Consider the following 25698-nt stretch of genomic DNA (forward strand, 5'->3'; position numbering starts at 1 on the left):
TGACCTTTTCCAGTCCTGTGGCCACTGCTAAGCTTTCCAAATTTGCTGGCATATTGAGTACAGCACTTTCACAGCATCATCTTTCAGGATTTGAAATAGCTCAACTGGAATTCCATCACCTCTACTAGCTTTGTTCGTAGTGATGCTTTCTAAGGCCCACTTGACTTCACATTCCAAGATGTCTGGCTCTAGGTGAGTGATCACACCATCGTGATTATCTGGGTCATGAAGATCTTTTTTGTACAGTTCTTCTGTGTATTCTTGCCGCTTCTTCTTAATATCGTCTGCTTCTGTTAGGTCCATACCATTTCTGTCCTTTATCGAGCCCATCTTTGCATGAAATGTTCCCTTGGTATCTCTAATTTTCTTGAAGAGATCTCTAGTCTTTCCCATTCTATTGTTTTCCTCTATTTCTTTGCATTGATTGTTGAGGAAGGCTTTCTTATCTCTCCTTGCTATTCTTTGGAACTCTGCATTCAGATGCTTATATCTTTCCTTTTCTCCTTTGCTTTTTGCTTCTCTTCTTTTCCCAGTATAGGTTATTATAAAATATTGAATATAGTTCCCTATGCTATCCAGTAGGACCTTGTAATTTATCATAAGTGAGTTTTAGAAGAAGTCATGTCTCTGTACACAGTGTACACAGTGCTGTGCTTAAAATGGATAACCAACAACGACCAACAGTATAGCACATGGAACTCTTCTCAATGTTATATGGCAGCCTGGATGGGAGGGGAATTTGAGGGAGAATGGATACATGTATATGTATGGCTGCATCTCTTCATTGTTCACCCGAAACTATCACAACATTGTTAATTGACTATGCTGCTGCTAAGTCACTTCAGTCGTGTCCGACTCTGTGCAACCCCATAGACGGCAGCCTACCAGGCTCCCCCGTCCCTGGGATTCTCCAGGCAAAAACACTGGAGTGGGTTGCTATTTCCTTCTCCAGTGCATGAAAGTGAAAAGTGAAAGTGAAGTCGCTCAGTTGACTATACCCCAATACAAAATAAAAGCTTAAAAAAATTAAAAGAAGTTATGTCTCTTTACGCTATGAAAGTTTTGAGGATGTAATTACCACTCTTATATGGGGCAGGGAAGAACTCATGGAACTGGCGCGAAAGCTGAGCTTAAGGATTTTCCAGGAGGAATCTGTAGGGTGTTTGGAACTTCAGCGATGGAAGTGGAAGGAGAAACTCAATAAATATTTGGGCTCCCACTATTTATCAGATAGTGTTCTAGGATCTGGGGGTATAGTGATAAAGAGCCCAAGCTCTCCTTGAGACATAGAATTGTAGGTATTGATTTGCATGATAAATAAAACATGTGTGATAAATAACATAAGGTAATGTGGTAGAGAGTGTGTATGGGGGAGAACTTTGTCAACCAGTGCAGTCAGGGAGGTGAGGGACAGAGGTTAAAAGTATGGAGCAACTGAAATACAGGGTACTGAGCTGCAGTTTAGGAGAGGTTTTAAGCCTGGGTGAGGTGGAGGATAGTGTACTAGAGTAAAATATATACAATATATATTACAGAGTAACAGAGGTTAAAGTGTCTGCCTCTAATATGGGAGACCTGGGTTCGATCCCTGGGTTGCGAAGATCCCCTGGAGAAGGAAATGGCAACCCACTCCAGTATTTTTGCCTGGAGAATCCCATGGACGGAGGAGCCTGGTGGGCTACAGTCCATGGGGTCACAAAGAGTTGGACATGACTGAGCGACTTAAGAGTAACAGAATGGTGGTGCTAGAATGATAGTTCTAAAAGAATGAATAGGGACTTCCCTGGTGGTCCAGTGGTTAAGAATCTGCCTGCCCACACAGGGGACTCAGGTTCAATCCCTGTTCCTGGAAGATTCCACATGCCATAGTGGAAGAATGCTAAGCCCTTATGCCAGAACTACTGAGCCCACACCCTAGAGCCTGGACTCTACAAGCAGAGAAGCCGCTGCAGTGAGAAGCCTGTGTACCACAACTAGAGGGTAGCTCCTGCTTGCCGCAAGAGCAGCAAGAAGACCCAGAGAAGCCAAATATAAATAAAATTTAAAAGAGGGATTGTGTGTGTGTTTTTTTTTAAAGATGAAGAGCCCACCAAAGTTGTATGAAAATTATTTTAATAATATCTGATATGAGCCATAAAAAGAACATTAAAAAAAAACTTAAGCAGAGCCTCCTGAGAACACAGTTGCCATTGACTCCCACCCCTCACTCCACTGAGGGATTTTCCTGATTGGGAAATGACTGACCTTTAACACCAAAGAGGGAACCGGCTGCCTATTGACATCAAAAAGCCAAACAGAATTTTCCATACTTTGAAGTATGAAGTCCTCCCCACTTCTTCTTTTGTTAAATTGGTGTATATAGCTTTACTCTGGCTATTCAATGAGTTACTCTTACTGAGTAACTTCCTTTCTTCCTGTTACTCTCTTGTCACTTAATTTGCAAGCCCCCCCCCACCACTTGAACTTAAAATGGCAGAGGAATATATTTCTGCTAGCAGTTTTCAACCCTTGCAGCTGATAAAAAGAACGTAGGGACCTTTTCTGGAGAAGGCAATAGCAATCCACTCCAGTACTCTTGCCTGGAAAATCCCATGGACAGAGGAGCCTGGTAGTCTGCAGTCCATTGGGTCTCGAAGAGTCGGACACAACTGAGCGACTTCGCTTTCACTGTTCACTTTCATGCATTGGAGAAGGAAATGGCAACCCACTTCAGTATTCTTGCCTGGAGAATCCCAGGGACTTCGGAGCCTGGTGGGCTGCTGTCTATGGGGTCGCACAGAGTCCGACATGACTGAAGTGACTTAGCAGCAGCAGCAGGGACCTTTTTAAGAAATACTCAAGCCCCTATCCTCCCTCCGCCCCCCCACTCATTAGTTATTAGAGATGGACCCAGACAATAGAGTTTTGAAAGCTCCCCAGGTGGTTCTAATATGCAGTCAAGATAGAGAATGAAGTATGAGGAGTTAGATCTTTCAGTGCTTCTCAAACTTTAATGTGTAAGCAGACCACCTAAGAATCTTGTTAAGCTCAGATTCTGAGTCTGTAGGCCTTTGGGCAGGGGTAGGAGAGGCTTTCCAGGTAGCGCAGTGGTAAAGAATCAGCTGGCCAATCAGGAGATGCAGGAGATGGGGTTCAATCCCTAGGTTGGGAAGATCCCCCGGAGGAGGAAAAGGCAACCCACTCTAGTATTCTTGCCTGGAGAATTCCATGGACAGAGAAGACTGGCGGGCTATAGTCCATGGGGTCGCAAAAGAGTCAGACACAACTGAGCACGCATGTGTGCATGGGCACACACACACACACACACACACACACACACACAGATCTACGATGAGACCCAACAAAAGCCCAGGTCCAGACGGCTTCACAGCTGAATTCTACCAAAAATTTAGAGAGGAGCTAACACCTATCCTACTCAAACTCTTCCAGAAAATTGCAGAGGAAGGTAAAATTCCAAACTCATTCTATGAGGCCACCATCACTCTAATACCAAAACCTGACAAAGATGCCACAAAAAAAGAAAACTACAGGCCAATATCACTGATGAACATAGATGCAAAAATCCTTAGCAAAATTCTAGCAATTAGAACCCAACAACACATTAAAAAGATCATACACCATGACCAAGTGGGCTTTATCCCAGGGATGCAAGGATTCTTCAATATCCACAAATCAATCAATGTAATACACCACATTAACAAAATGAAAAATAAAAGCCATATGATTATCTCAATAGATGCAGAGAAAGCCTTTGACAAAATTCAACATCCATTTATGATAAAAACTCTCCAGAAAGCAGGAATAGAAGGAACATACTTCAACATAACAAAAGCTATATATGACAAACCCACAGCAAACATTATCCGCAATGGTGAAAAATTGAAAGCATTTCCCCTAAAGTCAGGAACAAGACAAGGGTGCCCACTTTCACTGCTACTATTCAACATAGTTCTGGAAGTTTTGGCCACAGCAATCAGAGCAGAAAAAGAAATAAAAGGAATGCAAATTGGAAAAGAAGAAGTAAAACTCTCACTGTTTGCAGATGACATGATCCTCTACATAGAAAACCCTAATGACTCCACCAGAAAATTACTAGAGCTAATCAATGAATATAGTAAAGCTGCAGGATATAAAATCAACACACAGAAATCCCTTGCATTCCTACACACTAATAATGAGAAAATAGAAAAAGAGATTAAGGAAACAATTCCATTCACCATTGCAACAAAAAGAATAAAATACTTAGGAATACATCTACCTAAAGAAACTAAAGATCTATATATAGAAAACTATAAAACACTGGTGAAAGAAATCAAAGAGGACACTAATAGATGGAGAAATATACCATGTTCATGGATCAGAAGAATAAATATAGTGAAAATGAGTATACTACCCAAAACAATCTATAGATTCAATGCAATCCCTATCAAGCTACCAACGGCATTTTTCACAGAGCTAGAACAAATAATTTCACAATTTGTATGGAAATACAAAAAGCCTCGAATAGCCAAAGGAATCTTGAGAAAGAAGAATGGAACTGGAGGAATCAACCTGCCTGACTTCAGGCTCTACTACAAAGCCACAGTCATCAAGACAGTATGGTACTAGCACAAAGACAGAAATATAGATCGGAACAAAATAGAAAGCCCAGAGATAAATCCACACGCCTACGGACACCTTATCTTCGACAAAAGAGGCAAGAATATACAATGGAGAAAAGACAATCTCTTTCACAAGTGGTGCTGGGAAAACTGGTCAACCGCTTGTAAAAGAATGAAACTAGATCACTTTCTAACACCATACACAAACTCAAAATGGATTAAAGGTCTAAACGTAAGACCAGAAACTATAAAACTCCTAGAGGAGAACATAGGCAAAACACTCTTCGACATAAATCACAGCACGATCCTCTATGACCCACCTCCCAGAATACTGGAAATAAAAGCAAAAATAAACAAATGGGATCTAATTAAAATTAAAAGCTTCTGCACAACAAAGGAAACTATAAGCAAGGTGAAAAGACAGCCTTCAGAATGGGAGAAAATAATAGCAAATGAAGCAACTGACAAACAACTAATCTCAAAAATATACAAGCAACTCCTGCAGCTCAATTCCAGAAAAATAAACGACCCAATCAAAAAATGGGCCAAAGAGCTAAATAGACATTTCTCCAAAGAAGACATACAGATGGCTAACAAACACAGAAAAAGATGCTCAACATCACTCATTATCAGAGAAATGCAAATCAAGATCACAATGAGGTACCATTTCACACCAGTCAGAATGGCTATGATCCAAAAGTCTACAAGCAATAAATGCTGGAGAGCGTGTGGAGAAAAGGGAACCCTCTTACACTGTTGGTGGGAATGCAAACTAGTACAGCCACTATGGAGAACAGTGTGGAGATTCCTTAAAAAACTGGAAACAGAACTGCCTTCAGTTCAGTTCAGTCGCTCAGTCATGTCCAACTCTTTGCAACCCCATGAATTGCAGCACGCCAGGCCTCCCTGTCTATCACCAACTCCTGGAGTTCACTCAGACTCACGTCCATCGAGTCCATGATGCCATCCAGCCATCTCATCCTCTGTCGTCCCCTTCTTCTCCTGCCCCCAATCCCTCCCAGCATCAGAGTCTTTTCCAATGAGTCAACTCTTCTCATGAGGCGGCCAAAGTACTGGAGCTTCAGCTTTAGCATCATTCCTTCCAAAGAAATCCCAGGGTTGATCTCCTTCAGAATGGACTGGTTGGATCTCCTTGCACTCCAAGGGACTCTCAAGAGTCTTCTCCAACACCACAGTTCAAAAACATCAATTCTTCGGCGCTCAGCCTTCTTCACAGTCCAACTGTCACATCCATACATGACCACAGGAAAAACCATAGCCTTGACTAGACGGACCTTAGTCGGCAAAGTAATGTCTCTGCTTTTGAATATGCTATCTAGGTTGGTCATAACTTTCCTTCCAAGGAGTAAGCGCCTTTTAATTTCATGGCTGCAGTCAACATCTGCAGTGATTTTGGAGCCCCCCAAAATAAAGTCTGACACTGTTTCCACTGTTTCCCTATCTATTTCCCATGGAGTGATGGGACCAGATGCCATGATCTTCATTTTCTGAATGTTGAGCTTTAAGCCAACTTTTTCACCATCCTCTTTCACTTTCATCAAGAGGTTTTTTAGTTCCTCTTCACTTTCTGCCATAAGGGTGGTGTCATCTGCATATCTGAGGTTATTGATATTTCTCCCAGCAATCTTGATTCCAGCTTGTGTTTCTTCCAGTCCAGCGTTTCTCATGATGTACTCTGCATATAAGTTAAATAAGCAGGGTGACAATATACAGCCTTGACATACTCCTTTTCCTATTTGAAACCAGTCTGTTGTTCCATGTCCAGTTCTAACTGTTGCTTCCTGACCTGCATACAGGTTTCTCAAGAGGCAGGTTAGGTGGTCTGGTATTCCAATCTCTTTCAGAATTTTCCACAGTTTTATTTTGATTCACACAGTCAAAGGCTTTGGCATAGTCAATAAATGACCCAGCAATCCCACTGCTGGGCATACACACTGAGGAAACCAGAATTGAAAGAGACACGTGTATCCCAGGGTTCATCGCAGCACTGTTTATAATAGCCAGGACATGGAAGCAACCTAGATGTCCATCAGCAGATGAATGGATAAGAAAGCTGTGGTACATATACACAATGGAGTATTACTCAGCCATTAAAAAGAATACATTTGAATCAGTTCTAATGAGATGGATGAAACTGGAGCTTATTATACAGAGTAAAGTAAGCCAGAAAGAGACCCAAGAATCTGCACTTCTAACACGCTCTTAGGGGATGTCCATACAGCTGCTCCACCTACCACACTTTGAATGGCAAGACTTTCTTTAACCAGCCTTTTTTTTTTCTTCACTTTTCCTTTTAAATCTTCAGAATCATTTTCACATGAAGGTAACAACTTCCTAGGCTACATCGTTGTGGCTTCATCAATGACTTAAAGAAGTCATTGATACCCATCACTTGAAATTGAGCTGCGAATATAATGGTCTGTCTGAACCTGTTTCTCAAGCCCATGTCCTTCAAACTAGATCCATCATTTTAACTAAACTTTTCCACATTTGGTTTATTCCATTTAAAACTCTTTAGTGTTCAAGGATATACAGTCACTTGATGTTTCAGGGGTGAGAGAAACCTCCCCCACCCCCCCCACACCCCCCCCCCACACAAAATGGCCATTGTGTTCTTTGATTTAAATTGAAAACATTAAGCATTACTATCCTAAAGTACCACAAGGTGGAGATATGACTCCAAGAAAAAAACCCTCTGCTTTCTATGCTGTATCCCTTTCTGCAGGTTTCCTTCTATTTCTGTGCATCTATTTTCCCTTTCTAGTTGTCTATATCTTCCCACTGTCTTTCTTCCTTATCTGAAATAGTTACTAGCCATTTTCACTGAGCAAGAAAACAACAGGAGGGTATGAAGTAAGTTATGGTAGGTTAACAGGCTGGGACTCTATGTAGCTATTTTAAATGTATTCATAAATTCTATAGAAATATGGAAAATGTTTGCCAAAACATTCATTTTTAATTATTGTTAAATAAATTACACTGAGTTGATTCTAATACTTTTGCTGCCTACATAAGCAAACCAAAAAACCTATAAATGCCTCAAGGTTAAGAAATTTAAACCTAAGGACAACCAATCACAAATGGCCGACCAGGCTTTCCAAATACTACAACCTTATTCTATAGCCAATCAGATGATTTCCTTGTTTTGTTTCCACCTTTTCTCTATAAGGGTTTCCCTGGTGGCTCAGTGGCAAAGAATCCACCAGCAATGCAGGAGACGTGGGTTGGATCCCTGTGTCAGGAAGATCCCTTGGAGAAGGAAATGGCAACCCACTCCAGTATTCTTGCCTGGGAAATCCCATTGACAGAGAAGCCTGGCAGGCTGTAGTTCATGGGGTCGCAAAAGAGTCAGACACTACTTAGCAACTAAACAGCAAGAACAACTTTTCTATAGAAGTCTTTTCCCTAGTGCCTGTCAATGGAATGAGAGCTCTTACTCACTTCTGGCTTGGTACTGCCCTATTTGAATCGATTTTTTTCTCAAATAAACTCTTTTTTTTTTTTTTAAATGCCTCAGTTTATATTTTAACATTACAAAATGGTGTGTATTCTATCACTACAATAATATTTTAAAGTGCAGAAACTAAGAGAGAATGATGGAAAAGTAATATGTAAAACTGAAAGGTCTTTAGGATTTGTGTAATTTTTTTCTCTCATTTACAAATGTTCTATATTACATCATCTTTACAATAATTAAAAACATTAAAACAAAAGAACTCAAATGCTTGAGAAATGAAAACTTGTTTAGGTGACAAGGTTAGGAATATATTTTCTTTTATAATATTTCAATTTCAATTTTCTTTAATAATATTTCAATTTTCAATTTTGATATTTTTGGGAAAATAAGCAGGTAATAAAAATTTTAAAATATATGTTATTTGTAAGAGTATAAAAAAGCACCAAATACCTAGAAATAAGTGTGATGAAAGATGTACAAGACAACTGCAGAAGACCGCTAAGAGAAAGTAGAGAAGACCTATAAACAGATATATACAGTACCAGGTTCATGACCTAGAAATCTTAGCATAAAAAACAAATAGGCAAAACAAAAGTTAAAAAAAAAAACAAAGCAAAAGCAAAAAAAAATTAGCTACAAGAATACATTGTACAGCACAGGGAATATAGCCAATACTTTATAATAACTATAAATAGAATATAATCTTGAAAAACTATGAATCACTATGTTGTACACCTGAAACTTATATATTGTAAGTCAACTATACCTCAATTAAAAAAAAAACAAGATGTCAGTTCTCCCTAAATTGATTGATAGATGCAATCCAAGCAAAATTTTTGGTGAGAATACAAAGAACCTAGAAGAGCCGACAGTCTTGAAGTAAAATATCACAGTTGAAAGACTTAACACTATGAGAACTCAATGCCTACTGTAAAGTAATGAGACAGGTTGATGCTGGCACAAGGAAAAACAAGAGAACAGAACATAATGGAGTCTGAAAACTGGTGTCACGGAGAATTACTGTCCTTGGTGTGGGACCACCCCCCAGCATTTGGTGTCAGAAGTGTTATGTGTGTGGTAGTAGTGTAAGAGTAAAGGAGAAACACACTAGACCAAGTTTTTTCTAAAACAGTGTCATATATGTAATGTAGCACCAAGAGAAATTGCACTAAAAAAATCTATAGAAACAGACATATCCATACTACATCAGGTCAGTTCAGTTCAGTCGCTCAGTCGTGTCTGACTCTTGGCGACCCCATGAATCGCAGCACGCCAGGCCTCTCTGTCCGTCACCATCTCCTGGAGTTCACTCAGACTCATGTCCATCGAGTCCGTGATGCCATCCAGCCATCTCATCCTCTGTCGCCCCCTTCTCTTCCTGCCCCCAATCCCTCCCAGCATCAGAGTCTTTTCCAGTGAGTCAACTCTTCTCATGAGGCGGCCAAAGTACTGGAGCTTCAGCTTTAGCATCATTCTTTCCAAAGAAATCCCAGGGTTGATCTCCTTCAGAATGGACTGGTTGGATCTCCTTGCACTCCAAGGGACTCTCAAGAGTCTTCTCCAATACCACAGTTCAAAAACATCAATTCTTCGGCACTCAGCCTTCTTCACAGTCCAACTGTCACATCCATACATGACCACAGGAAAAACCATAGCCTTGACTAGATGGACCTTCGTTGGCAAAGTAATGTCTCTGCTTTTGAATATGCTATCTAGGTTGGTCATAACTTTCCTTCCAAGGAGTAAGCGCCTTTTAATTTCATGGCTGCAGTCACCATCTGCAGTGATTTTGGAGCCCCCCAAAAATAAAGTCTGACACTGTTTCTACTGTTTCTCCATCTATTTCCTATGAAGTGATGGGACCAGATGCCATGATCTTCGTTTTCTGAATGTTGAGCTTTAAGCCAACTTTTTCACTTTCCTTTCACTTTCATCAAGAAGCTTTTTAGTTCCTCTTCACTTTCTGCCATAAGGGTGGTGTCATCTGCATATCTGAGGTTACTGATATTTCTCCCAGCAATCTTGATTCCAGCTTGTGTTTCTTCCAGTCCAGCGTTTCTCATGATGTACTCTGTATAGAAGTTAAATAAGCAGGGTTACAATATACAGCCTTGACGCACTCCTTTTCCTATTTGGAACCAGTCTGTTGTTCCATGTCCAGTTCTAACTGTTGCTTCCTGACCTGCATACAGATTTCTCAAGAGGCACGTCAGGTGGTCTGGTATTCCCATCTCTTTCAGAGTTTTCCAGTTTATTGTGATCCACACAGTCAAAGGCTTTGGCATAGTCAATAAAGCAGAAATAGATGTTTTTCTGGAACTCTCTTGCTTTTTCGATGACCCAGCAGATGTTGGCAATTTGATCTCTGGTTCCTCTGCCTTTTCTAAAACCAGCTAGAACGTCAGGGAGTTCATGGTTCACATATTGCTGAAGCCTGGCTTGGAGAATTTTGAGCATTACTTTACTAGCATGTGAGATGAATGCAATTGTGGGGTAGTGTGAGCATTCTTTTGCATTTCCTTTCTTTGGAATTGGAATGAAAACTTACCTTTTCCAGTCCTGTGGCCACTGCTGAGTTTTCCAAATTTGCTGGCATATTGAGTGCAGCACTTTCACAGCATCATCTTTCAGGATTTGAAACAGCTCAACTGGAATTCCATCACCTCCACTAGCTTTGTTCATAGTGATGCTTTCTAAGGCCCACTTGACTTCACATTCCAAGATGTCTGGCTTTAGATGAGTGATCACATCATCATGATTATCTGGGTCGTGAAGATCTTTTTTGTACAGTTCTTCCGTGTATTCTTGCCACCTCTTCTTAATATCATCTGCTTCTGTTAGGTCCATACCATTTCTGTCCTTTATCGAGCCCATCTTTGCATGAAATGTTCCCTTAGTATCTCTAATTTTCTTGAAGAGATCTCTAGTCTTACCCATTCTGTTGTTTTCCTCTATTTCTTTGCATTGATCGCTGAAGAAGTCTTTCTTATCTCTTCTTGCTATTCTTTGGAACTCTGCATTCAGATGCTTATATCTTTCCTTTTCTCCTTTGCTTTTCACCTCTCTTCTTTTCACAGCTGTTTGTAAGGCCTCCCCAGACAGCCATTTTGCTTTTTTGCATTTCTTTTCCATGGGGATGGTCTTGATCCCTGTCTCCTGTACAATGTCAGGAACCTCATTCCATAGTTCATCAGGCACTCTATCTATCAGATCTAGGCCCTTAAATCCATTTCTCACTTCCACTGTATAATCATAAGGGATTTGATTTAGGTCATACCTGAATGGTCTAGCGGTTTTCCCTACTTTCTTCAATGGCTCATTATTATTATTACCATACTACATAGATAAACCAAAATGAAATTCTGAACAGGATGAAGTATGTTATATTTACCTTTTTTTATGCAAAGTAAATTCTTCTTTGATCAATTTCACAAAATTGAAACAAGTTTTTTTTAAGTTCTTTTAGTTGGCTTTTTAAAAACAGGTATAATTTCAATATTTATCTTTTTTAAACCCTATTTATTTGGAATTTCTTTTTCACTTAGATGGGCCTCTTCTTTTTCTCCCCTATGAGTAAGTGGTCCTAAATTAAGCCTACTTTCAGTTAACACAGTAGCAACAATCATTAATGCTATAACATAAGAAGAAAAAACAATAAAAACTACAGAATAAGACAGTATTCTTAGAAAAACTACGCCATCAATAAGTGTAAGCAAATACTAAAAGAAAGCTCTATAGAAAGGTTTTAAGAATCTAGCATGGGGATTTCCCTGGTGGTTCAGTGGTTGGGAATCCGCTTTCCAATGCAGAGGATGCAGGTTTAATCTCTGGTCGGGGAAACAAGATCCCAGGTGCGTGCTGCAACAACTGAGCCCGCACACTTGAGAGCCTGTTCCTCACAGCTAGAGAGCGCCCTAGTGTCACAGAAAAGACCCCTCGCAGCCAAAGAAAAAGGAATCTAGCATGGGCCATAAAAATAAAAAGTTATCTGAATTCTTTGGCTAGATATTTTTCTTACTATTCATAAATACTCAGCTTTCCAAGAACTTCAGCAGTTGAAATAAATACCCATTTTATCAAAAGTAGGTCCGATTAATTCTGTATATTGCCACCACAATGCTCAATTCACTCAAATATATTTCCTAGTTCTTGTAGCCAGAGCTCTTTGGAAAGTGTAGCAAAGACTGGCCAGTTGTTCACCAAATCATTTTTCTTTCACCACTTGGCACACTGTTAGACAGTGTTTCCCGGCCTCCTTTGAAGTTACGTATATCCATGTTTATGAGTTCTGTGGGTCAAAGACTTGGCCATATAAACCTTCCCAGGAATGATACTCTACGCTTGCCCCCTATCTATCTGTTGGATGCAGAAGATCCAATGGAAGGGAACTTGATGAAGCCCCAAGGGATTGTGAAGCCACTAAATAGAAGGTCTCTGAGTTACCACTAGGCAGAAATGACGAGTTATTTGACTAGAAGCACTTCAATGGAACTATAGACAGACAATAAACAAACATTTATTGTTATGCTACTGACATTTGATTTTAGTAGCAGTTAGTGCCGTGACATATACAGAGTACGCGTTTCTCATACCTCCTTTCTCTGCTTCTCCACAACTAAATTCACTAGGGAATTAGTTGTGAGACTCCTTTAGTGACCCTGCAAAAAGATATCATTAATAAAACTCCATGGAGAAACTTGCTAATTGCTAAGTTTGAATTCTTTTCGTCAGCCCACCCTTCCTTGCTGTTATGTTCCATCGACCTTTTAAAAATTTTTAAAATTTATTTAGTTTTATGTATTTATTTGGCTGCACCAGAACTTAGTTATGGCATGTAAATTTTTAGCTGGGAAATGTGGGTTCTGGATCCCTGACCAGGGATTGAACCTGGACCCTCTGCATTCAGAGCACAGTCTCAACCTCTGGACCACCAGGGAAGTCCCCTCTACCGAACTTTTAAGGCTGATGAATACTTTGAAGTCCAACATTGAGAGCTAAAAAAAAAAAAAAAAAAATCACTCCTTGCTGTCTTTAGGGATATGGTCGTGAGATCTTGTCACTATCCCAGGCGGCATCTAAGCAAATGGCAAATATATAGATTTCAATTTCTACTGTAGATAAGCAAATTAAGATGCTGATCTGATAGAGCAAAGTGATTATAAAGATTGTGGAATTACATTATCATACTATTTGTCCCTAGAATTTAATATTTAATATAATAATTTAATATTCAAAAAATTAAGTACTTTGAATACATTTAGGTGTCTTTTTTCTACGACTCTAGAGTGGTGAAACTTCTGAGCCTGCACAGGTTCTTCACCATTTTTGTTATCACAGATACTTTGGAAATCTAATAAACTTAATGGACCCCTTATCACAATAATGTTTGTAAATGAATACATAGGATTTCAAACAAAAGTGAATGAAAATAGTTATCAGAATATTTTTAAAAATGTCTTATGGTAATATGTGTCTCTATTGACACATTAAATAAGGAGATCTAGTAGTTGGTCTAATAATGACTGCAGAAATTTTCAAGTAATGAGTGGAAATGACATTTTGAGATAATTATTATGAGATGAAAATATCTGTGGTTTCTATCAGTGATAAAAATCACAAGTATTGCTAATACTAATTGGTTTGTTGCCTACTTAATAATCAAAAGAAATGTTAAATTTCAATTAGAAGTTAATGAAACTAAAGATAAAACTCTGATTTTATCTATGGTGTGCAAGTTAAGAACTCCAGGACTAGTGGGTTCCCCAAAACATTGACGGTGTTTATCTCTGAGTAGTAGAAATACTGATGTTTTAAATTTTTCTTATTTTTCATAACCATGTAGGGTAACGATTTTTTAAAAAATTTATTTGACTAAGCTGGGTCTTAGTTGTACACGTGCATAATCTTCAATCTTTGTTGCGGCATGCAGGATCTTTAGTTGTGGCATGTGGGATCTAGTTCCCTGACCAGGGATCGAAGCCAGGCCCTCTGCTTTGGGAGCACAGAGTCAGCCACTAGACTATCAGGGAAGTCCCTCTTCTTTTCTATACTGTTCAAATTTTCCATAATAAGCAAACATCACTTTCATCATTATAAAAGACATCACATGATATTTACAAAAACGAAAGGGGTGTACTGCTTGGTAAGATTCAGTATACAGAAATAAAATTGGAAAAACAAAATAATGCTTGAAGAAAAAGGAAAACAAAATCCTGGATGAAGATGGAGAAACCGAACCTGACTTTCATCAGGGCACAAGCTGATGAGACCTTTGTACCACTCATTTTTATACACAAATTCTTTAATACACGATGCTGCCTCAGGGCTGAAGCACCATAATTCTCTTAACGGGCCACACAGGCACTCTTGGGCCACGTTCCAAATAAAAAAGAAAAGGGAATCCCACAAGTCTCTATTACTCATGAGTTTAATAATTTTATTTATCCATACCTTCTGCATCCTCCACTCTTGCTAACCCTTCCAGCCAGGACTTGTCTGCCTACTCAGTGCTCCACTTAATGGTCTGGGAGAGAAAACTAGGCAATGAAATCCAGACTCCTTACCAGGCCCTACAAGACTCTTCTGGATCTGACCCCTACCTACTTCCCTAACTTCCAACTGCATTTCCCTCGCATTCGCCTCTCTGACCTGATTCCTCCAACAGCCAATCCTGTTTCATCCTCGGGGGCTTTGTCTTTTCTGGTCCTCCTTCCTGGCAAATTCTTCCTCCAGAGTTCCCAGAGACCAGTCTGGCTCCATATCCTTGCAGCTCTGGTATATTTTCTCTGAGACCTTCCTGACTCCCCAAGCCACCCCTGCAGGTCATATTACTGCAACAACACTCCCTGCAATTATTTCTATATTGTTTCTCAATAGGATGGAAGCTGCTTGAAGCCAAGGACCTTGTCGATCCTGTTCACCTCTGTACCTTCAGCACTTAAAACGGCCTGGCACCGGAATGAATGAATAAATGAGTGTTATGAACGAATACCTGCTGACTGCCTCCTGGGGGCGTACTCTAGCTTGGAAATAAAAATCAGTTTGTCGAGCGGAAAACACGTCAATAGCGGTTTTCATCTGTCTGCTCAGGCATTGGCACCCCCTACGAATCTCGGCGGTTATATACGCTTAGAATTCCGGCCGCGCAAGACGTGAAAAGAACCCCACAGGAGCCTTCGCCGCCGTCCGCGCCGAACTGCGGCTGCGCGCCGCCAGAGGAGGGGCGTGGCCAACTCCGCGGCGGGGACGTGAGTCCAGAGCCAGCGAGAGGACGCTGGAGGGCGCGCTAGAGCGGCGCGGCATGGCCGGGCCTGGGGCGGGCGAGCAGGCCATGGAGGACGAGCGAAGCTTCTCAGATATCTGCGGCGGCCGCCTGGCCTTGCACCGCCGATACTACTCCCCCTACTGCCTAGAGTTCTGCCTCAGCTGCCCTCGGATCTCTTTGCGCTCGCTCACCGCTGTCACCTGCACCGTGTGGCTGGCCGCCTACGGACTCTTCACACTCTGTGAGGTAAGGCCGGCCTCGGAGTCGGGGCTTGGGTTTGGAACGATTTTGGGGTCTTAGGCTCGAGCCCAGAGCTCTCGCCGGACCCTCCTACAGTCGTGCGGCCTGGAGGGCAGAAACTCTCTGGTTCTGGGGACGCCATTCCCCTGCTGGACAGCTCTCTTCCTTCCTTAACGTTGAGTGAACTTTGCGCTCTTGTACTTTATTCCCGCTCCTGAGTCGCTGCTCTCATCCTGGTATATCCTGCTTAACCCTCATCAATGTCCAGGGCTAAGCTTATCTTCCTTTAAACTCCACTGCAGCACTTCTTAAGGGCTCTGTGTACCAGAATTTCTATTTTTCCTCCTATTCAAAACTATTAATCAGAGTAATGACTCTCAGCTTGTATAAGAAGAAATCTGTTGGAGGAATTCATTAAAACATGTGGCTTTACTTCAATCCAAACCAATATTGGATTGTTAGAATTTCAGAAAGAAAAATTAAGTATAAAAAATGCAGGGATAATAAAGTTTGGGGCAGTGATTACTTTTATAGGAAAGCTGATATGGGTCAGACCCCCTAAGTAAGCCAATGAACTTACCTACAAAATAGAAACGGACTCACAAACTTAGAAAACAAACTTATGGTTACCATAGGGGAAAGAAGGGAGGAGGGATAAGTTGGAAGTTTGGGATTGATATATACACACTACTATATTTAAAATAGGCAACTAACAAGGACCTACTGTATAGCACAGGGAACTCTACTTAATATTTTGTAATAACCTCAATAGGAAAAGAATTTCAAAATGTGAAGCTATATGAATATGTATAACTGAATCACTCTGCTCTACACCTGAAACTAACACATTATAAATCAACTATACTCCAAAATAAAATAAAAAATTTAAAAATATTAAAATCCCCTAAGTATATACTTGTTCTTCATTCCTTCTTTCCTCCTAGTTTTTTAATTCACAGTTCTATTAGAATTCTAGGTTTTTACCTTACTTATTCCAACCTGGAATGTTCTTCCCCCTTCCTTTTCTCAGCTAAGTATATCTGTCAATAATCACCACCTCCTCAGCACCAGTTAAATCTTGCTTCCTTAGAAATCTTCATAGGATATTCCTGTGTGCTTTAATCTCTCTCTTTCTTGCTTTTTCTCTTTGTCTGTTAATCCTGTCTTAGCCACTTCTATATCATAGTATTCTCCAGAAACATTTTATATATTTTAATCTTGCTTCTAATAAATCTGTAAGGGCCAGAACATAAGTTTATCTCTTTCCATTCTTCCATAATGCTTATTCAGTTCACATTATGTACAAGACACTGTACTAGGTACTAGACATTTAATTAACTCAAAGTAGGTATTTCTGGGCCCATCAAAGACCCAGCACATAGATTTCTCCATCCTCCATTTGTTAATTAACAAATAATTATCTAGTACAGAGGTCAGCAAACTCTTTCTTAAAAAGGCCAAACAGTAAATATTTTAGGCTTTGCAGGTTTCTGTCTCATATTCTTCTGTTTCATTTTATCAACCCTTCAAAAAATGTAAAAAAAAACAAAACAAAACCAGTTTTAGCTTAATGTGGACCAGACAAAAGCAGATCACACGCCCAAATAGTTTCTAGACTTCTTATCTAACTCTTAACTATGTGTTATTTAGAAAGAAGTAGAAAGGTACTTTGAAGGAAAACCAGAGCTGGTCAGTAGTTAAAGCAGTAAAAACAGATTTCATTCAGAAACTGTTGCAATGGGAGAAAAGAGACCTCAGTATTGAAGGTTGGGTTCAATTCTGAATACATCAGGGACCAGTAGAAATCTATAGCCAAAGAGCAGGGTCAGTGGTCAATGGATGCAAAATTACTAAAAGGAAACATGAGGAGTAAATGGGGGATTCTGGCTAAATTGATTCAACAGGATTCTTGCTGAAGGCAGGCCGGGATGATCAGATAACCAAGGTGAGCGTCTTCTCTAAACTCACTTAGCAAGTTGCTACAACTTGGCCAGCAAGGCCTGCATTGTTCAACAAAAGTCTGACTAGAATTAGGTCAGAGAGGGTATCTTGTCAGTAACAAAGATTAGTAGAACACCTCCTGCCCTCAAGGAATGACAGCCATAAATTAGTGAATCTCTTGTGATTCTAGGTCATCAATGATTTTTTTTTCCTGTGCCATCCTTCTAAATAGCTTTTTGGGGGAAAAAAAAAGGAAAACAAACATACCTCGATAGAAAAACACACTTCAACTTCAGAAATGTTAAAAGGTTGTAAATGTTAAAAGTTTCTTAGAATCAAAGAAATAAATACCATTTTGGGGACCCTTAACACTGTTCTTAGTCATTTCAGCTAGTCAGTCAGCCTTAACATATCAGTCAGTCATAACCCAAAACAACCAAAAGGGCCCTGAATAGGAAGATCTTTATTATTTAACAAAACCAGAAGTCAAGATGAAGAAGGACTCTACAGGGCATAAGAGGCTCGGTTGATACTAGTTTTTTCATCTTGCCAATCTACCCTTTACCTGCCCTCAGCCCAGCTTCCACACAGTTTTGGCAGAGGCCTTGTTCTGGGCATCAAAATTTCAGGATGAAGGGGCCTTCTCTTCCTTAGATCTCTTTCTTGAGATGGACTTAGTTTTCTAGAAAGCTCTCCAGCAGACTTCCCCTCATATGTCATTGGCTAGAGTTGTGTCATTGGTCCATTTCTGAACCAGTCATTGGCAAGAGTATTAGGAAGCTGTTGAGTATTATCTGCTGCACTGTGCTAAGCATTTTATTATTTATTACTGTTTAGTCTGAGATTTTGCTACATACTTTACTGATGAAAGGTGAGAAGAAAAAAATCTGAGTCCTTAAGTTGCAATTTTGGAAGAAAAATCTGGGAGAGCAGTGTGATGGGTATCCTGCTGAGGGAGGCTCTCCTCCCCAGACGGTTCCATTTGTTGTCTGGATGTATCTTATCATGTGCTTTCCTAGCTCCGCAGAGCCCAGATAAAAGTAGCCTCCTCTTCCTTCATGCACGTTCTTCCTATCCATTCACCTCAAGGAGAACAAAGGTTTTTTCACAATATCTGGAGTTGACTTGTTAACCAGCAGAGAAACACTTGATAATCTTAACCGCCTGTGTCTGGCTCTCTCTTCAGAACAGCATGATCCTCTCTGCTGCCATCTTCATCACTCTCTTAGGCCTGCTTGGTTACCTCCATTTTGTAAAGATTGATCATGAGACTCTGTTAATCATTGATTCCCTGGGCATCCAGATGACCTCATCCTATGCCTCAGGCAAAGAAAGCACCACCTTCATTGAGATGGGCAAGGTGAAGGATGTCATCATTAATGAGGCTATTTACATGGTAAGTATTTAAATCAGTAAATGTTAACAGGCCTCCCTAGAGGAGGCAGCCCATGGGGTGTGTCTGGATCTAAACCGAGTCTTAATACCGCAAGTAACTGATGTCACGGAATGAAACTTAAGGGCTCCGTGTACTAGTACTTAGAGTGTTTTCTTTTTGGCTGGCATGTCTTTAAACCGTAAAAGTAAACTTGTATTGAAAACATATGCCCTTTATTCTTAAAGAGATGCAGTAGGTTTTCATGGGTAGGGACTTAACATTTCAACTTTATTTTCTAGCCCAGCTTCAGAATCATCTCTGGTTCTTGTTGTTTTGTCTTTTTTCCTCTAAAGAATGAGAATATACCCCTCTCTCAGTTCAGAAGCTATCAAGTGTTATTTATGAAAAGTTTTGAGAAAGAAAACTGAGTTTCACCTAGATCTCTCCTATTTGGTTTATTTTTCTTACAGCAGAAGGTGATTTACTACCTCTGCATTTTACTGAAGGATCCAGTGGAACCACATGGGATATCCCAAGTAGTACCCATCTTCCAGGTGAGCACAGAAGACTTTTCTTAAGTTTTTTCTCCAGAGAAGTCCTTTACCTTACTCCTTCTTTCCCCAGATCCACTGCTGCTTAGGTTCAGTAGGAATGTAATCTTCTATTGTCAAGAATATTTGAGGATTCCTGAGGGCTATTTTTACTAAGAATTAGAATGTTATTTCAGAAATTCCTTTCTGAGGCAGATAAAACTTTCAGAAATATTAGGAACCTATACAAATTTTAGAGCTAGTAATACATACGTAGCAGCTTCTGCATATGCATCACCGTTCACCTGCTTCGACTCTGGCAGTCTGCCACTGTGTGATTTTTGTTGTTGTTTAGTCACTAAGTCGTGTCCAGCTCTTTGAGACCCCATGGACTGTAGCCCCCTAGGCTCCTCTGTCCATGGGATTACCCAGGCAAAGATACTGGAGTGGGTTGCCTATTTCCTTCTCCAGGGGATCTTCCCGACCCAGGGATGGAACCTGGGTCTCCTGCATTGGCAGGATTCTTTACCACTGAGTCACTAGGGAAGCCCGATATATGATTTTACATAAATGTTACTGATCTATACAGACTGCTATACACTATTTTGGCGTCTTCCTTTTTTTTTTTTTCAGTTAACTCTTTTCTTTTTTAATTGAAGGATAATTGTTTTACAATGTTGTAATTGGTTTCTGCCATAGAACAATGTGAATCAGCCATAATTGCTTTTTTAATATATATTTTTTCATGTATCTACAAAAGCCATTATACTTATTTTAAATAATTATATCATATCACTTTAGCCACATCATTTGCTAGCTTTTAAAACCACATCCAGATTATTTTTTGTTTTGCTCTTATACACTTATACAAACATAATTAGTCAATTATTTTATAGGTATGTAAATTATGTATGCAGTTAATTCTGCCTCACTGCCTTTTTCACAAAGGATTTAAGGCAGCTAAGCTAAAATTCTTTTGAATTTATCCAAAAATTGTATTAAAGCTTATGAATACTTTCATAGATTTTAATATAATGGTGTTTGAGATTTGGCTCTAGAGATTAGACAACTTTACCATACTTCTGGGAATTTGTGCTTGTTTTTATGTAGTCTTGCCTAACAGTAGTTTCACCTATTTTTTAGTTTAGTATACAGTTAAAGGAATTTAGTTACTAAATTTGTATCTCTTTAAATAACAGACTTTTATATTTCCTTGTAAGTATTACCTATCAGTATTTTCTCTTGTTTTAAACTATCCATCTCCTCTATTAGTCAAGCAGATACTACATATTGATTATGCATTGCAAGAATTTATTTTAGGTAGCCAACTTTTATTAAATATGCTTTCCACATACATTTTTCTCATTCTGTGGCTTTTCTTAATTTGATTGTATTATATTTCATTATACAAAATAATTTGCAATATTTACATATCAAAGTGCCCTTCTTGTCTCTGAGAGCTGCTTCACAGCTTGTGACACTTCCCAAGAGGATCTGTCCTTGTTACTCCCCTTTCTTGCTCTTAGGCGGATATCATGAAATTTAGACAGATTAAAAACTGTCTTTTGAGCTCCTGCTTCCCACACTTCACAGGCTGGGCTGTGGGCCTCGTTAGGGATCACTCCCAGCAAAGTCCTGTGAGGCCTGAACTTGCACCTCTCCAAGCCCACACCTGTGCCGTTCAGCTCCCCCGGGTTGTGGGTGAGAGAGCAAGGTTGCACATGGACGCAGCACCGCTGATCCGTCTCTTACATTCACCTTGACTCTGCATCTCTCCCCTCTGGAATTCAGAGTGCCAAGCCCCGGCTGGACTGCTTGATCGAAGTGTACAGGAGCTGCCAGGAGATCCTGGCACACCAGAAAGCCACATCAGCTAGCCCATGAGTCCCAGCGTTCAGAAAGCCAGTATTGTCTACCAGAGATTGTCTACCAGAGACTCCTAAGCCACAGTGGCTGGCTTATTTTCTGTATTTTAAACCTTCAAGTGGACATAGTCTGAGAAACCAGTATGGATGTGGTGGATCTCGGAGCCCTAGAGAAGGTGACTGAAAACCTAACTTATTGTGTGATATTGAGCAAAGTATTAATGTATATTTTAGTGTTCCTCTTGTACAGTCTTATTTATTTTACCAATTGAGGGGAGACCTTGAAACTATGTTAGGAGTAATGTTGACTAAGCACACTTTGTGAGCACACTTGGGCTTACTTTTGTTGGAATTTATAGAAAATGGGAAACGGACATCAGCTCTTTTGATAAAGATAACTTTTACAACTGTGCAGTGTCCCTGTATAAAAGTTAAGAAAGAAAAAAAGCAAGCCCTTCGGGGACTGGTTAGTAGGAAGCAATGTCCTAGAAAAGACTAGTCTCTCTCCACCTAGCTCCTGTGTTCTGTACAGGGTTACTTTATGATGATTCTCTTAATAAACAGATATTCTTCCAAAACATACACCACTGCTTGGTTCAGACAGCTGCTTTTTATTGACAAACATGATCATGGCATTTCAGTCAAGGGTGTCAAGTACATTAATACTCTTGTTACTCAGCACTGTCTATGACTCCAGAAACTTCTTTTGCCAAGAGGGATGAAACAAAAAGCCAGACAGAAATTTGACTTTGGTTCCCAGACATGTTGAAGAAGGATAAACATACATACTATAGAAGCCTTTGTTTATAAGGGTGTTTCTTTTGTATAAAATCAACAAACTAGGGAGGATTCCTGAAGGGCTGGGAAGAAGCCAGGGCAGGGAAAGCAGCTTGACCCTCTAAACTCAGTAGAAACACAGCTCCGTTCCTGCTTACTTTTTCTTTGGGATTTTTTATTTTAACTCCTGACATCAGCTCTTTTGAAAAAAATAATTGTTCCAACTGTGCAGAGTCCCTGTATAAAAGTTAAGAAAGAAAAAAAGCAAGTCCTTCAGGGACTGGTTAGTAGGAAGCAATGTCCTACAAAAGTCTAGTCTCTGTCCACCTAGCTCCTGTGTTCCGTACAGGGTAGTTCTGTACAGGGTCCCGTAGATGAGAATATCTTTATTTGCCTTAGAGATACTCAAGATACTACAAAACCAGAGCTGTAACTTCTGCCTTTTACAGCAGCCCTGGAAGGGTTATTCAGGAGCCTGTGGGACATGTGACATGTGACTTGTTCGAGGTAGAAATGTCTCAGCTAAATCCCAAATCCTGGGGGGAAGGGAAAAACCAAATTGGGAGGCAGCTATAAAATTGCCAGCCTGGCAAAGTCCAGTTCATTTAAAAGAGGCAGACACTCTGATGTGCTGCCTGTTTCATCATGCTCAGTTTAGAGGGAGAGAGAGGAGAAGCTTACAGCAGCTGAGGTGCTCAGATAAACTAGTTCCAGCCTTGCAGTTATTGCAGTGTGCCCCCACCACACACTTTGTTGGGGTTAAAGGCTTGGTTCATAGATGCTAATGCTAAACTCATATACTTTGTTCAGCACTTTATTGAAAAAGATAAGGCTGCCTTAGAGCTATGAAATAAAACTCAGTTTCTCCTGTGTTAGAAAATCAGAGTATAAATGAACTCTTTCGTCTTTTTTTTTTTTCCTGTCAGGAGGGCAGAGACAAGATCATCTCTGCACTCAACAGCAGGTGTCACTTGGGGGTGGGGAGATATTGGCATCATCAGGAAGGCAAAAGGTGAAACAAACTTTCAATCAGGCATCAGATAACACATGTGTGTGCTCTGCCCTCAAACTAATTCCCAGTGCAAGTTCACCAGAAGTCTTAAGCAGATCCAGGCTCACAAGCCTGGAGGAGGGATCTTCTGTTTCTGAGTCATTTTTGGTGGCCTGACAGAGTAGCAAAGAGCAGGATGCATTTGCTTGGTCTTTCAGTGAGCAGGGGACTAAGTGATGCCTGCCTTCTACAGTAGTATGCACAGCCTTCAGTGAGCCCTGTCCAGTCGGTAAAATGAGACAAGGAGAGGCCAGGGTGGACCCACCCCTGCCCTTGCTTGTACTCGGGTGCGCTGACGGTCCGGTGTGAGGAGACCAGCTTCTCTCTCGGGAGACAGCACCTTGTCCTGCAGGGCCAGGGGCCGCTGCCCCGGAAGGGCGCCACCGACGCCTCGTGTGCAGCAGGGGAAGGGGAAAGGTGGGTCCACTCCTTGTCTCCAGCCCCGCCAGCACCTCTCCCATGTGGGAAAGGAAGTCCAGCCTGAGTGAGCGCCAGGCTTTTGTTGAAGTTCAAGTGAATTGGAAATTCTAGTCCTCTCCCGTTCAGGGATGTCAGGAAAGCTTCAAGTATAAATCCCTGCATGAGGACCATAGAGAATATAAACAACGCTAGTCTCCCTGAGAGCAGCAGTGCAGGAAAACTGACGTATAGCACTGATGCCCTCAGTGACCAGGGGCAGTGGGCAGCCCTGTGTCTGGAACCGAACAGCATCCACAGCTCAGTGTTTTTGTGGGGAGGCGGGGAAAGTGGTTTTTATACGGGGTCTGGATTTTTAAAGGATAGCCCTGGAACATGATAAGGCACCTGGAGAGTAAAGTGGACACCAAAGCACGCATTTCACAGAACAACTGGGGTGGGTTGCAGGGGCTATCAGACCCATCACAGTAGTATCACATCCGAGGACACATGTCTAATCCCAGAGGCACCAGCTGGTGGTGAGGAAAAGGGCAAGAGAAATATTCACAGCAACGTTGGCCCCTTGGCACCACAGGGAACAGAAGCAAAGAACTGTCGTCCATCCAGTTCCCATGGCTGGCAGGCAGCAGCGGGGGTGGTGGGTGGGTTCACAGCTGCGGAGCAGTGGTTCATGTAGCTGGCCAAGATGAAGGTCACCTCTGCAATCTAAGGAGACAGCAGAGAAATGAAGGAATGGAACTAGCTATGGCTTGAATTCTGGTTCTCTCTCACTAGCTGTTGCATAAGCTTCTTGGGCTTTGGTTTGTCTCTTAAATAACCACCCAGGGTGGAAGTGTCCAAGCAGGGGATCATTACTGGTGAGGTTCAGACAACTAGTGAAATGGGTGTCTGGAGTCCATGGTACCTCTTGAAAACAGAAGGACCAACATTCTGCTCTGGCTATCTCCAAGCCGGGGCAGGCGGCCTCCCTGAAGGGACCTGTGTGTCCTCTCCTTTGGCAGGGACAGTATTAAAAGGAGGAGGAGGTTTGTCAAACTCCAGCTTTAGGATTAAAACAACAGGGTTTCCAGCTGCTCAGAAAGAAGCCAGAAACTATAAATCAGAACTTCAGTTTCAGAGTCTCTGGAATTGTTACTTTTGCCAGTCAACATTTCCTGTACCGAGTAGGAACAAGGCCCTTAAAGCGAAACAGGTCTTTGGGCCTTCTTCAGAACCCCAGGGAAGGGGGAGCCTGTGCGGACTGGCCCACTTGTGACAAGTGCTGGGACAGCAGAACCCAAGGCAAGGGGGGAGCACCTGGAGGAGGAAGCCTGCCTGGGCCTGGGCCTGCTGCAAGGACGAGCAGCGAGAGGCCCCCCAGCTCAAGCTGCGCAGTGCTGTGGCTGACAACAGAAGTAACGTGAGGAGTGCCCCCACCAGCCCCTCTACCAGCCCAGCACCCTCAGGAGTACTGAGGAGAGACAAGGCCAAAGGTTTTTGTTCGGGGCAGGGCCCTTCTGGGGTATTATCATAACCCCAGTTTCCTTTCTATGCTCCAAGCCCACCTCATCATACCCGATCAGAGTCAAATGTAGCAGCTTTCAGGCCCACCTTGGGAGCAGCCATGCGGAAGATCAACTTCTCAACGTGGCCTTTCCCAGAGCTCTGGTCTGGAAGGGATCTGATCACAAGCATGAAGTCATCTCGGCAGCCACCGAAGGTCATCACCGAAGAGTAGGGATAGGTGACGTGCAGTTGCTGTGAGAAGTGATCCAGTTAGTTCCTGGGTAGCTTTCCCCTTGCCTCCTGAGCTGGAATCTCGTCAGACCAGGAAAGAGAAGTCTGAAGCAGCTACACTTTGGAGAGCTCCATTCAAATGTCTAAGCTGTGTCTGGACTAGACAGCAGTGCTTGGGGTGGGGGTGGGGGTAGTGGGGACAGAGCAACCACGGTCACTCAGCTCAGGACTCTGAGTGCAGAGAGGAGCCACCAGGGAGCCAGCCCATACCCTCCCATACCATAGTATTGTGGTCCAAGATGCTGACTCCATCCTCATTCACAGCAATCCACACCAGAGCGCTCTCCTTGGAAGACAGCTGTGCAGGCTGGGGGAACAGGAAAATCCCATCAGACCGAGTCACAGCTAGGATTCTGAACCACTAGAGCTTTCTGAAGTAGAAG

General features: G+C 41.5%; 2 protein-coding genes across 6 annotated transcripts in view; one reads left to right on the plus strand and one right to left on the minus strand.

Moving 5' to 3' along the window:
* Positions 15218–22327, plus strand: PIGH (phosphatidylinositol glycan anchor biosynthesis class H). Of its 3 annotated transcripts, none has more exons than XM_013967248.2 (4): positions 15218–15589; positions 18711–18920; positions 19373–19453; positions 20956–22327. In XM_013967248.2, exons 1-4 carry the CDS (start codon positions 15380–15382, stop codon positions 21190–21192), a joined length of 738 nt encoding a protein of 245 aa, XP_013822702.1. In that variant the 5' UTR covers positions 15218–15379; the 3' UTR covers positions 21193–22327. The 3 variants fall into 3 exon arrangements, with proteins under 3 accessions (XP_013822702.1, XP_013822701.1, XP_005686055.2); XM_013967247.2 differs by having other exon boundaries at positions 15221–15589; positions 19370–19453; XM_005685998.3 differs by having other exon boundaries at positions 15232–15589; positions 19370–19453; positions 21221–21883.
* The window catches only part of PLEKHH1 (pleckstrin homology, MyTH4 and FERM domain containing H1), a 58342-nt gene continuing 54529 nt past the window's right edge, over positions 21886–25698 (minus strand). For all 3 annotated transcript variants that reach the window (XM_018054048.1, XM_018054049.1, XM_018054047.1), the window contains exons 27-29: positions 25536–25622; positions 25130–25276; positions 21886–24244 (exon numbers count right to left, since the gene is read on the minus strand). In XM_018054048.1, coding sequence (XP_017909537.1) covers positions 24083–24244; positions 25130–25276; positions 25536–25622 — 396 coding nt within the window. In that variant the 3' untranslated portion in view covers positions 21886–24082. The remainder of the gene's footprint in view (positions 24245–25129; positions 25277–25535; positions 25623–25698) is intronic.

This window comes from Capra hircus, chromosome 10 (genome assembly GCF_001704415.2).
Source record: "Capra hircus breed San Clemente chromosome 10, ASM170441v1, whole genome shotgun sequence".
Lineage (NCBI taxonomy): Eukaryota > Metazoa > Chordata > Mammalia > Artiodactyla > Bovidae > Capra > Capra hircus.

Bases quoted from the DNA above. Each gene is read 5' to 3' on its own strand.
- PIGH (XM_013967247.2), top strand. From the start codon at position 15,380: ATGGCCGGGCCTGGGGCGGGCGAGCAGGCCATGGAGGACGAGCGAAGC. The intron at 18,921-19,369 runs GTAAGTATTTAA...TTTTTCTTACAG, and splicing joins TTAATGAGGCTATTTACATG to CAGAAGGTGATTTACTACCT. The intron at 19,454-20,955 runs GTGAGCACAGAA...TCTTGCTCTTAG, and splicing joins AAGTAGTACCCATCTTCCAG to GCGGATATCATGAAATTTAG.